The following is a 13664-nucleotide window of genomic DNA, read 5'->3' as shown; positions in this document are numbered from 1 at the left end:
AGTGTCCTGGTACATGCCTTTCACCTATGTGGGAAGCATAAATATGCGGTCCAGGCTGGCCTAATCAAAAGCAAGTATACAAAAGTAACAAAATAGCTGGACTCTAGTGGCTCACATCTGTAGTACTAGCTACTCAGAAGGCTAAGATCTGAGGATCACAGTTTGAAGTCAGCCCAGGCAGTAAAATCCATAATATTTTCTCTCCAATTAGCCAGATTAGAACTGAGGCCTAATACAGCAGCAGCTGTAAACAACAACAAAAAAAGGTAAGTAAAAGCTCAAGGTCCTGAGTGTAAGGACCAATACTGACACCAGAAAAAAATAAACAAGTAAATAATCAAAAGGAACTGGAGGCATGGTTCAAGTAGAGTGCCTTTGTAGCAAGCATACAGTCCTTAACTCAAGCCCCAGCACAGCAAAACAAAACAAAACCAAAACAGGTGAGTATATTGGATTCTTTAAAATTTTACTTTGAAGTTTTACACTAAGGAGCTAATTTTAGAGTAGGGATATAATTAGGGTTTTGATTTAGCATTATGAATTCTGTCTCTTAAATAGATTGAAACAGATTCTTAATTCTATGATCAGCTAAGTAGGCTATCATGAGACATGTGAAGAAAAGTCTAATATGATACATGATACCAAACTCTGGAAAGTTCTCTGGTGTGAAGTAATGCATAGGACTGGTGCATTCTACCATGTCTCCTGAGTCAGAGCAAAGCCTTCTACAAACGTAGTTATTATTTTGCTTATGCCTCCTGTTAGTAAGATAGTTCTGTATTCAGGGAGTCAAGTTTCTCAAAGTGTTTTGACTTCCTGCCATCCAAATTCATTTAGGACCCTGTCCGAAACAAAGTCTTAGTCAAAGAACATGGCTTTATAAGGCTGGAGTAAGGAACCATTTTCCACCAAGCGCTATTTGGATATTTATAACCTGTCATGTACTAAATGATTTTTCAGGCCTTATAGGGCCCATGGGTCAAGTGTACCTCATCCCTGCTAGAGTCAATTAGAAATAAGTAAATAAAGGACCTGTAGCAGAGAGCAGCACATCTGAAGTGGTGTGCATATGGTGACTAACTAGAAGGGACACATAAAACAGCAATGCACAACCTGGTGGATCTCTCACAAGGTTAGAGAAAGTTCTGGAAAAGCTCACTTTATTTTTTATTTTTGGTGATTATTTCAAATTTTCTCTGTAATGGCCACTTTTATATGTAAAGCTTCTTGGAGCAGAACTAAATTTTTGAAAGGTTTATGTATTTTTTCTCTACTCAGACTTTTATTCTATGGAAAAAATGAAATTTTTGTTCAAATGCAGAAACCGTCGTTGCCATCATTTTTAAAAAGTATGGAACTTTAAAAAGTATAATTGAACATGTCAGTTTTTCTTTTTTTAATAAGTATGGTAGGCTTAAAAAGATAGATTTTTGTGACATGAAAATCTGTCTGTGAAGTGAAATAACATATGTAATGGTAGGGGCACAGGGATATGAGACAATGAAGTGACATTTCTTTATTTCTTTTAAAGTAATTTGATTTATAAAAACATGGCAAGAATTACATAAAGTATTCTCTTATACCCTTCATTTGGATTCCCTGAATATAAACTTCTTAACATATTTGCTTTACCATTCTCTCCTTTTCTACAGTTTTCTCTTTGTCATTTAGAAATAAGATTTGTGAGTGTTCCTTTATCCCTAAATACTTTATGTATTTGCCAAAAACCATGAGAGAATTATTAAAGTAATTAATATTGATATAGCACTATTATCTGATTCTTTAAATTATTTAATTTGCATTCAAATTTCACGAAGTGTTCTATCTTCTTTAATCTGGAATAAAGTGTAGACCAGTTATTTTTGTAGCATACGTATTTCTCACATGACCCATTGAGAGGACACAACTTCTGATACTCCTACCAAATGTAAATGGCAGTGTTCTCTGGTTTTCTGGTGGTTAATTGGAGATAAGGGTCTCACGAACTTTCCTGCATAGGTTGTCTTTGAACCACAATTCTCAGATCTCAGCCTCCTGAGTAGCTCGATTACACGTGTGAGCCACTGACACCCAGCTCAGGTTTCATGATCCATATGTTAATCTTCTGCATTTTGTGTTGGAGTTTGTCAAGAATTAAACTTCTTGAGTACAAGATTATTTAATTTTCATCAAGTTTTAAAATACAGAAGACCTGGTGTGCTGCTTCACACCTGTTGTTCTAGTAATTATGAGGCTGAAGCAGGATAATTGCAAGTTTGTATCCTGGGTTAGATTAGGAAGACTACGTTTCAAAAAATGCAAACTCAAAACAACAACAACAACAACAACAACAACAACAACAACAAAGGAAATGGGAAAAAAGTATATGGAATATATACTGTTTTCAAGGATTACAATATACACAGGGATGATTTTAGGCTTGGTTTCTATCATTAATATATTTGAGAAGACTTTGGTGTTTTGTTGTTATCTGATCTAGATTTCTATAAATGTAGGACTGATTTTCACTGATGTTGTTTCCCATGTATGTGTTTGCTGTTCAAGTATTGTGTAGACTTTTTTTAAAGATTTGTGTTACAAACAACCGAGAATAGCCAAAGCAATTATAGGCAAAAGAAACATGAAGGACAAATCACGATACCAGATTTCAAGCTCTTCTACAGAGCCATAATAACAAAGACAGCTTAGTATTGGCACAAAAACAGACCCGAAGAGCAATGGAACAGACTAGAAGATCCAGAAGTAAAATCACATACCTATATTCATCTGACACTTGACAAAGGAGCCAAAGACATACAGTGGAAGAACTAGTGGTGCTGGGAAAACAAGGTGGCCACATGCACACAACTAAAAGAGGACCCCAACCTGTCTCCATGCACTAGCATCAACTCAAAATGAATTGAAGACCTTCCCATCAAACCTGAACCTGTGAAACTATTGCAGGACAGAGTAGGAGAGACAGTTGAACTTACAGGCACAGGCAGGAACTTCCTGAACAAAGTCCCCGGGTCACAACAAATTGGAGACTCGAAGAATGGGACTATCTTAAAACAAAATTTCAGCATCGATGAAGAAATAGAAACCAAACTAGAAAGATAACCAAGTAAATGGGAAAAAATATTCACCAGCAATAGATCAGAGAAAGGCCTAATATCCATTATATACAGGGAACGCAAGAAACTAAATCCTCCCAAATACAACCAAATATTAAATGGGAAAGCAGCTAAAGAGAAACTTCTCAGAAGAAGAGATACAAATGGCAAAGAAACACATGAAATGTTCATCATCCCTGGCCATAAAGGAAATGCAAATAAAAACACTGAGATACCACCTTACACCAGTCAGAATGGAACACATCCTAATGTCAGCCAATGACAAATGCTGGAGGGTATATGGAGAAAGAGGAACCCTTGCATTGCTAGTGGGAATGTACACTAACACAACCACTTTGGAAAGCAGTCTGAAGGGTCCTCAGAAAGCTAAATATAGACCTCCCATATGACCCAGCCATACCACTCCTAGGCATCTACCCTGAGCAACAGGAACCAGGATACAAGGACACATGCACCTCCATGTTTATTGCAGCACTGTTCACAATAGCTAAGATATGGAAACAACCCAGATGCCTCATTACAGATGAATGTATCAAAAATTTGTAGTACATACATACAGTGAAATATGCAGGCATTAGAAAGGATAAAATAATGGTATTCACCAGAAATTGATAGAATTAGAATAAATCATTTCAAGCAAGGTAAGCCAAGATCAGAGAGACAATTGGCACATGGCTTCCTGATATGTGAATGTTAAATCCAAAATGCAAAGAGATATGACAAAATAAACAGGATTCAAGAAACAAAGGACCTCTACTTAATTTGTCATATCATTCCTAAATGACTCCATGTTCTCGACCTTATATATGGTAGATAGATAGATAGATAGATAGATAGATAGATAGATAGATAGATAGATAGATAGATAGATGGATAGATAGATAGATAGATAGATAGATACCATATATATGTACCATATATATGTACCATATATATTTACCATATATATGTGCACATCTGAGGGGAGCTAGGAGCAGGACACAGAATCAGAGGAAAATAGGAGACTATATAACAGAGGGGCACATCAGCTACATTGGACATTGAATGAAAATGAACTAAGGAATTCAAGGGCAGCAATGGAAGGGAGAGAATTAGAGGGAAAGAGGGAGCAGCTTACACTAAACAAAAGGAAAGAAAGGTACATATCAACCGATTTGGAAGAAATAGTTGTATTGTCAAAACTTATAGAATTCACAAACTTTATAGACCATGATAATGACAATTTGCCTTGTAAAGGTTAAAATGTGTATATGACTTTAAGTATTACTATCCCACAATACTGTGAAATTTGTGAATTTTATGTAATCACTGAATCTCAATAAAAATTATTTTAAAAATTATTAGCCTTTGGACTATATTCTAACAATTCATAATGTGCTATGATTTTTTTCTGTATTTCTATGTCTAGTATAATTTACGTAAGGAATTTTGATAGGTTTCCCTTATTTGCAATATCTAGTATAGGTATGAGTCAAGCAGAAAAGGTCAGATAATGTGATGTTAGGAAAATGAACCCTTAAATATGTATTTTAATGTTTTCATTTCTTTCATGCATGTGTTTCTAACGCATTTATAAGATTATTTCTTTGTTGCTTTGTATGTCCCTCCCCCACAGTGTAACCCCCGCTTTCACTATATTTGATGTCAGTATAACATGTGGAGGAGATGGGGACAAACAAGTCGTTTAAGGATTCAGATGGACCTGTTGCAACAATGAGAAGTACAAAATGTCATGTCAAAACCAGCTTTACAATGTCGGTGTGGGGGGGGGAGGGGGGTATATTTGGGTGGGGGGAGGGGGGTAAAATTGGGTGGGGGGAGGGGGGAGGCGGGGAAGGGAAGTGAAGGGTAAACAAAGGAGGAGGCTGCAATGCTTGGTAAGAAATGTATGCATTATCCTGCCCATGTAATTGTAGCCCCTCTGTACAGTATGTTCTCAAATAAAATAAAATACAATTAAAAAAAAATAATTTCTCAAAATTACATTAAATGCTAATAAAGAAAATTGGAAAAGAATAGAATTTTAAATCAGAAAAAAATGTTCTGTTTTAAAATTGGTTTGGGTTTTGTTAGAAGGTAGAAAAGCCAATGTAGAGAATTTATTTAGCATAATGTTTTATATGAAAAATGTAAGATTAATCTTCATTTCTGCATTTGTTTTCAAAAAAAGAAAATTGTAAATTCGATCTTTTTTTTTATTGTGGTAAGAATGGCTTTTCTTAGCCATGAGAGAATGGTAGGATAATTTACTGGTGCAAGTATTGAAGCTATTAATAATCCGGATTACTTGATTTCAGGATCCGTTTTTGTTTTGGTCAGTCATGGGGCTTGAACTCAGGGTTTGGGAACTTTCTGCGAACTTCTTTGCTCAAGGCTAGTGCTCTACCATTTTAAGCCACAGCTCTACTTTCAGTTTTCTGGTGGTTCATTGGAGATAAAATGTCTCTTAGACTTTCCTGCCTGGGCTGGCTTTGAACTTTGATCCTCAGATCTCTGTCTCCTTAATAGCTAGGATTATAGGCGTGAGCCACCGGCGCCCAGCCAGGATCTCTTTTAAATAAGTAATTTGTTTTTAGGGAAAATGTTTTGGAAAGCCTATACAAATTTTAAAAAGTTAATAAACAAGGTGTTAAAATGATTAAAAAGATGTATTCATTTAGAACTACATCTTGGAGTCTAGTAGAAAAAAAGTAGGTCCTCAGAAAGCACAAGGATGGGCAGAAGGGAAAGCGGGCAGGTGATTACACCACCAGATCCTGGTAGTGTACCACACCATACAGGAGCCTGGATGAGGCAGAACACGGGCAGAGGCTTGGGCTCTCTTATCATATTGCATTGTCATCTTTGACTAGACCAGTGGACAGGTTTGATTGAGACAGGCCGCTGAAAGGATGTGGAAGCCCAAAAGGGGGCATGAGAAGCAGAGGGAGAGGCGGTCCCAGGAATAGAGGTTTTGATGCATTTGACCACACACGGAAACAAGATTTTGAAACATACAGTGGGAATGATAAAACGTAAGTCATTTTATATGTGCTATTTTCTACATAAATTTCAATAATATATGAATCTGTTCATTATGTATGAATATTTAGCCAAATTCATATCAGTATGCTATTATGCTATTACTTTTTGAAAGGCTATCTTGGGACAACTTTTATGATCGCTTTTTCTGATGTAGAAATTGACTAGAGCGTCAGTAGTAGCTTAAAGGAATACTATTCATTTCTCTAGAGCTATTAGAACTGAAGACTGCATAGGTAGATATGGAGCTTGTACCTGGGGATTAGGTAAAGAGACCAGGTAAGGGGTGAATGTGTGTCTTCTGAGAGCCTACGATGTAGTGTAAATCTATGTACCTTTATTTGCTTTTATTGAGAATTGTGATCACTGAATTATGCTTTATAATTATGTATCCTTAAGCAGAGACTGATTTGGGGCTTTGATTTACTGACATAATATTTTTGGTGAAGGACCTAGGTGATAACTTTATATTTTTGGTTGTGGGGCTTGAACTCTGGGCCTTGGTGCTATCCCTCAGCTCTTCAGCTCAAGGCTAGCACTCTAGCCACAGTGCCACTTCCAGTTTTCAGTGATTTACTAGAGATAAGAGTCTTACAGACTTCCTTGCCTGGGCTGCCTTTGAACCATAATCCTCAGATCTCAGCCTCCTGAGAAGCTAGAATTACAGGCCTGAGTCACCGGTGCCCAGCTTCTAGGTGATAACTTTTTAAAACAAGTTTGCTCTGTTGCATTTAGATTTGAAACTGCTTTTAAGGATCTTTTCGTATTTTATTTTAGCTAATGATTTGTGACAGATGTCTACATACTTGTTGATGCCCAAACAAGTATATGGCCTGGCATATTTATGTATGTCTTAATAAGCTTTCTTAATTCCCACATATTATATACTTTTTGGAGACCTTTCAGAGTCCTTTTAGCTTCTTGGTATTGCTTCTTACTTTATAGTCATTTGTAGATGTGGGTTGCAGCTCCAAGAGAAGTTTCTCCTGTATCTTCCTCCTGTTAGACATTTCTTTATGGTTTAATGATACTTTCGATCTTTGCCAGTTCTGCTAGAGTAGGTATGTATTTGGTTTTACAGGGGTGTTGACCTTCATGGTGTCTGCTGACCAAGTGGTAGGATTTACTGTAGGGTAAGGGATGATGTAGAGCAAGGAACTGTGCAAGACCAGCTTTCCATAAATTAGAAACTTGATGCATCTGTACTTCTATTCTTCTTCTTTTAAAGAGTCTAAGTTTTTATGCAATCTTGTTTTTATTTGTTGTTAGTATTATTCTGGATACAGACAGTTCCACGGTGACCTGGAGTTCTCTGTGTCCCAGGCTGGTCTCTAAATTGTTAGCTTACTACTGCCACCTCCTAAATGCTAGCATTACAGACATGTGCCACAATGCCAGGCAGAACTATACTTCTTTGAGTATCTGTTCTAAAAGACAAATGTATAAAATAATAATGCCAAATGTAACATTAGTTTTACTACCATTCTCTTCTATAGAACCTGAAGAGAAACTTTTTGAGTGGTTACTCAATCTGGAATTCCATATTCTCAATGATCTTTTTCTTACTTCAATTGTATGTATGTATCTAGATATACATATATACGCATATACACATAATATCTATATGTATGTATGAAGAGGTGGCTGTGTCACTTGTGGGGCTTCCAGGAGTGGTGTTGGCATTCATTTTGGGTTTCTTTGTGACAGGAATTTAGGTGTTGATAGTTAATAAATCAGTCTTAGAGTAAGACATTTTAATGTGTGAAGGATCTGGGGCTTGAACATAGGGCCTGGGTGTTCACCCTGAGCTTTTATGCTGAAAGCTAGCACTCTACCACTTGAGCCTTGTCTTCACTTCTGGATTTTTGGAGATAAGAGTCTCACTGATTTTCCTGCCCAGCCTGGCTTTGGACCACAATCCTCAGATCTCCGCCTCTTAAGTAGCTAAGATTACCAGTATAAGCCACCAGCATCAGGTAAGACTCACTTTTTGTGGTTTTGAGTTTGATTGTTGTTTAATTGTTTCTGTAGTTTTCAGAGCTGAGGTCTGAACTTAAATCCTTGCACTTGCCAGATGAGTTCTCTTACACTGAGCAAGTCCCCAGGCCCTCCTGTTGTTTTTAATCAGCTAATGTGCAGTCAGTGCTGTCATGTGAACTTTGGATCCATGCGGAAGTGAAAGCCAAGAGATGTGCAGTTCATCCCTTGTTCATGCTGAAAACACTGTAATGACAATTTGGAGTTTCCTAGGGCTGCCAGCTATTCAACAAATAAAGGATTGATATCCATCCTATATAAAGGGCTGAAATTAGACAGCAAAAAAAACCCAGAAATAATCTAATTACATAGTTTTCAGAAGAAGAAAAAGATGGCTAATAAAGTCATGAGGAAATGTTCAACAGCCTTAGCTATAATAGAGAACATGCAAATTAAAACTGCAATAAGATTAAATCTACTTCAGTTGGAATGACAGCCACCAAGAAAATGTGGTAAGATGAATTAGAAAAGGAATCTTTATACTCTTTTGGTGGGAATGCAAACTAGTGCAACCACTATGGATATCAGTCTAGAAACAGACCCTTCCAAAGACTCCATTATACCAATATGAGGCGTATGTCAGTAGAATATATCAATATACCTGAAAGATGCCAGCATAACTCATGTTTATTACAGCACTGTGCACAATAGCCAAATGATGGAATCAGACACCTGGAATCTTCTTGAACTGATAAAGAAGAAGTAATATAGGTGTACCATGGAATGTTACACAGCCATGAAGGAAAATGAAATCATGTCGCTCTCAGAAAAGTGGATATAACAGAGGACATCATAATAAACCAAGCTAAAAATAAAAATAAAAAAAAAACACAAGATATGTGTTTGTTTCCGATATAGAAGCTAGGCCTAAAGAGCATATATATTCATAGACATGATTGTACCTTTGTGTATATGGGCAGATTTACAAATTGAGTCTACAGGACTGTTTAAGAGGGGAAGGGAAAGGGAAAAAGAGAGTGAATAATTTTGAGATACATTATAATTATATATGAACATAACATGAAAACTGTTGATCAATGGAAAGTTGGGGGGAGAGAGAGAGGCTGAGGCAGAGAACTAGCAAGAAGGTTGGCTAACTAAGGGGAAAGAGAATGAATATGGTTAAGTAGATTTTTGTCAAAGTAAAACTGAAACTTTTTGAAATTGTTTTAAGAAGAGGGAGAAGGATAACATTGTGTGGAAATGTCACAACAAAATCTCCCCTTGTATAACTAATATATAATAATTTTTTAAAGGAAGGGACTTGTTGCTCACATCTATACTCCTAGCTACTCAGGAGGTTGAGATCTGAGAATTAAAAGTTTGAAACCAGTTCAGGCAAATGAAACTGAGATAGATATTCGAATCTCTAGTTAAACAAGAAAAAAAAATAAAAAGCTGGACGTGAAAGTGTACCTCTAGTGATAGAGTGCCAGCCTTGAGAGAAAAAGCTGAGCGAGGGGAGAGAGAGAGAGAGAGAGAGACCCTAAATTCAAGACTCGGAACCCATACAACAAAAGAAAAACAAAACTAAAGTAGAATTTTATCAAAGTTCATGGCAAAAAGAAACTGTGAGGTTAAAAAATTGTTATTAAATTTTTTGTCAGTCATGGGGCCTGTAACCTTAGCCTAGGCACTGTCCCTCAACTCTTCAGCTCATGGGTTGTACTCTACCACTTTAGCCACAACAACACTTCCAACTTTTTCTGCTTATGTGGTGCTGAGGAATTGAACCCAGGGCCTCATGCATGCAAGGCAAGCACTCTACCACTGATCCACCTTCCCAGCAATTGTTATTAATTATTAAAGAGTTGTATAGAAGGGTTACCATTTCATAAGCATGTAATGAATTTTTTCTTTGGGGGCAATTTCACCCCTTCCTTTGTTATCTCCGTTTCCCTCTCCCATCTCTACCTACAAATTGTATAGTTCCACAGTTCATTTTCCTGTTAGTGTCTACTGAGTACCACTGCTGCATTTTTTCACCATTGGTTCTTCCATTGCTTTGCCTCCTATTACCCACCAAAGACAGCTAAAGGAAAAACAGGCAAAAAGCAAGAAACAAAGACCAAAAAGAAAAAAGAAAAAAACACCATCTTCATCAACAAGAGGAAAAAATATATTAAAAACTTGTTGCAATTTCCTGAAATTCCTGTTGATAAATATTATTTTATATGTTCACTGGCACAGAGGCATTCATTGCACCTTTAGGTCCCTTCCTTACGAATACCTCTTTTAATTGTGAGTGTTTTTAAAAATTGAATGTTGTTTCTACATACTTAGAACAAAAAATATTTAAGTTGAGATGTATTTTATTAATGCAATATAATTTATATGTACTTTTAAACCTTAAAAAGCCATCACTGAAAATTTTTTTTCTGAACCAGGTTGTAAAAAATGCTGCATTCCATATGTGACTGTAAATTTTTTACAGCAGTGTTGGGAATTGAACTTGGCTTGTTATAACAAACACTCTGTCACTTAAGCCACAGCATTTTGTTGGTCTTCTACTGTAGTTCCAGGCCCAACATAGTCTTATTTTTAGGAAGTATTTTTAATACTTGTAGTTTAAGAATATTTATGGTTGAGGCTGGGAATGTGGCTTAGTGGTAGAGTGCTCACCTAGCTAGCATGAAGTCCTGTGTTGGATTCCTTAGTACCACATAAACAGAAAAGACCAGAAGTGGTGCTGTGTCTCAAGTGGCAGAGTGCTAGTAAAAGAAGCTCAGAAGCAGTGCTCTGGCCCTGAATTCAAGCTCCAGGACTGACCAAAAAAATAATATTTATGATGTCCTCTCTGTTTCCCTCTCTCTGTCTCTCTTTCTGTCTCTCATGTTGACCATGGTGCTTGAACTCAGGACCTGGATGCTTAAGACCAGTGCTTTACCTCTAGAGCCACCATTCTACTTCCTTTGTGGTGATTAACTGGAGTCTCACAAACCTTCCTGCCTGGACTAGCTTCAAATTGCAGTCCTCTGCTTCCTGAGTACTAGGATTACAGGTGTGAACACCTCAGTTTATGACTCCTTTAAGTAGCTGGAATTTTCTTTTTTTTTTTTTTTTTTTTAAATTGTATTTTATTTTATTTGAGAACATACTGTACAAAGGGGCTACAATTACATGGGCAGGATAATGGATACATTTCTTACCAAGCATTGCAGCCTCCTCCTTTGTTTACCCTTCACTTCCCTTCCCCGCCTCCCCCCTCCCCCCACCCAATTTTACCCCCCTCCCCCCACCCAATTATACCCCCCTCCCACCCCCCACACCGGCATTGTAAAGCTGGTTTTGACATGACATTTTGTACTTCTCATTGTTGCAACAGAAGTAAGCCAGGCCCAAAGAAGCATAGGTCCCATGGTTTCCCTTATTTGCAATATCTAGTATAGGTATGAGTCAAGCGGAAAAGGTCAGATAATGTGATGCTAGGAAAATGAACCCTTAAATATGTATTTTAATGTTTTCGTTTCTTTCATGCATGTATTTCTAATGCATTTATAAGATTATTTCTTTGTTGCTTTGTATGTCCCTCCCCCACAGTGTAACCCCCGTTTTCACTATATTTGATGTCAGTATAACATGTGGAGTAGATGGGGACAAACAAGTCGTTTAAGGATTCAGTAGCTGGAATTTTCTAAGATAAGAATTTTGATTTATTTATAGTCCATTCTCCCTCCCCCTCTCTCTCTCTTGGTTGTAGGGCTTGAACTCAGGACGTAGGCTAGTGCATTAAAGCAAGTGCTTTACCACTTTGAGCCACAGCTCCATTTCCAGTTTTCTCGTGATTAACTGGAGATAAGACTCACACATACTTTCCTGCCTGGATGGCTTTGAACTGTGATTCTCAATCTCAGCCTTATGAGTAGCTAGGAGTATAGGCATGAGCCACTGTTGCCTGGCATATAGCCCATTCTTATTTTATGGAATTTTCTAGTGATAAAATTAATTTTCATATTCTGGAAATTTATATGGATGAAAAATTCATTTTACTGTGGCAACTGTATGTGCACATAACTCCTTGAAAAGCAAACACTTAAGAAATAAGACACTAAATTTGAGCTCAGTGACCCCCACTTGTAATTTCTAGAAACTTGGGAGGATCATGGTTTGAGGTTATCTGGGGGAAAAGACTGAATATCAACAAGCCAGACATGGGGATATACATCTGTAATCTCAGCTATGCAGAAAGCATAAGTAGGAAAATTTTGCTTCAGTGCAATGCTCTTAAGTTTAAAATTTAATAAAACATTTTTTTAGAAAAAGAAGAAATGGGCCATTAAAATTTGCTTTTGCAATCTTATGGTTGTAAAAGCATTAGTGTAAACGCATTCATATGACTGCAGAGGCTTTTGCTGTTTTTCAATGGCGTGGAGTTAATGGCCTTGAAGGAAGAGGACTCAGTGGAGGAGACCCTGTGTGTCCTGGATGAAGAGTCTCCAACTAAGTAGGGTGTTTCACGTATTTTCCTCATTAGGTTGTAATCTTTTCATACATCTTAATGTATTAATAAGGAGCAATCCAGCTCAAGCTATCTAATGAGTAATTTTTTTAGCATAATCATCTTATTTGGGTTCTAAAACTTGCATTCCCATTTTTTTCTGTCTTAACAGTAGATAGCATTGTGTCTTGCATTATGACCATAGTCATTCTCAGTTTCCTTTTAAAAATATTTTTGTTATCTTTAGGTAGTTGTACAAAGCAGTTGATGAATACAATGTGTCTTGATCAATGTTACCTTTTCAGCATTCTCCCCCAATTCTCCAAGCCACCCCTTCCTTTACTTATCTTAATTCTAGGTTATGTATGGAAAGTTTTGCAATTTACCAAAGCTGTTTTTGTGTACTCTGCATCTTGATTTGTGTCACATCTTCACACACACCCTTTTGACACACCCTTTCCCTTATTATGTCTCAATTCTGTGGCTTGGATTCTTGCCTGCATTCTCCAACCTTCCCCCTTCATCAACCCCTTCCTTCTCCTCCCCTCCCCCTTCCCTTCTTACTAGCACCCATTTCCTGGTTCTTATTTTGCTGGGCTTTGACTTAAAATCTACACAATTGCTAATGAGTGGTTTTTTTAGGTACTGGGATTTGAACTGGAGCCTTGAGCTCTTGCTCAGCTTGCTGACAGCTAGTGCTGTACCTCCTGGTTTCTGGTGGTTATTTTGGAGATGGAGTCTAGTAGACTTTTTGCCTGGGCCAGCTTCAAACCGCAATCCTCTGTATCTGTCTTCTGAAGAGCTAACATGAAGCATGACCCACTTGTGTCTACTTCTAATGGGTTTTAATGAAATTAATGGGTTAAATTCAAATATTCTGTTCTTTACCCACCTCTTTCCATCAGTAGCTGTTCAACTCATTTTTTTCTGTTCCTGTTATTATCACCAAGTCCCTCTTTTCTCTCTTTACTTCTTGTTGCTTAGGTGCCTGGTCCGTATCTAGCAGGTTTATACCTTAAGTCCACTTTTCCTTTGGAGTTCGTATGGGATCTCGC

General features: G+C 37.3%; 1 protein-coding gene across 5 annotated transcripts in view; it reads left to right on the top strand.

Moving 5' to 3' along the window:
* The window catches only part of LOC138818540 (intracellular hyaluronan-binding protein 4-like), a 44335-nt gene that overhangs the window by 12516 nt on the left and 18155 nt on the right, over nt 1-13664 (top strand). The window contains exons 3-4 of one of the 5 annotated variants that reach the window (XM_070009442.1): nt 216-266; nt 4729-4866. The exons of 1 other annotated variant lie outside the window; for it this stretch is intronic. In XM_070009442.1, coding sequence (XP_069865543.1) covers nt 216-266; nt 4729-4801 — 124 coding nt within the window. In that variant the 3' untranslated portion in view covers nt 4802-4866. Of the gene's footprint in view, nt 1-211; nt 891-4728; nt 4867-13664 lie in introns of those variants that run through there. 3 more of the 5 variants (XR_011369186.1, XR_011369187.1, XM_070009443.1) reach the window with 3 other exon arrangements.

The sequence above is a fragment of the Dipodomys merriami genome, unplaced genomic scaffold (genome assembly GCF_024711535.1).
Source record: "Dipodomys merriami isolate MVZ:Mamm:240054 unplaced genomic scaffold, mDipMer1.0.p SCAF_775, whole genome shotgun sequence".
NCBI lineage: Eukaryota > Metazoa > Chordata > Mammalia > Rodentia > Heteromyidae > Dipodomys > Dipodomys merriami.
This window is presented reverse-complemented; position numbering and strand designations above follow the sequence as displayed.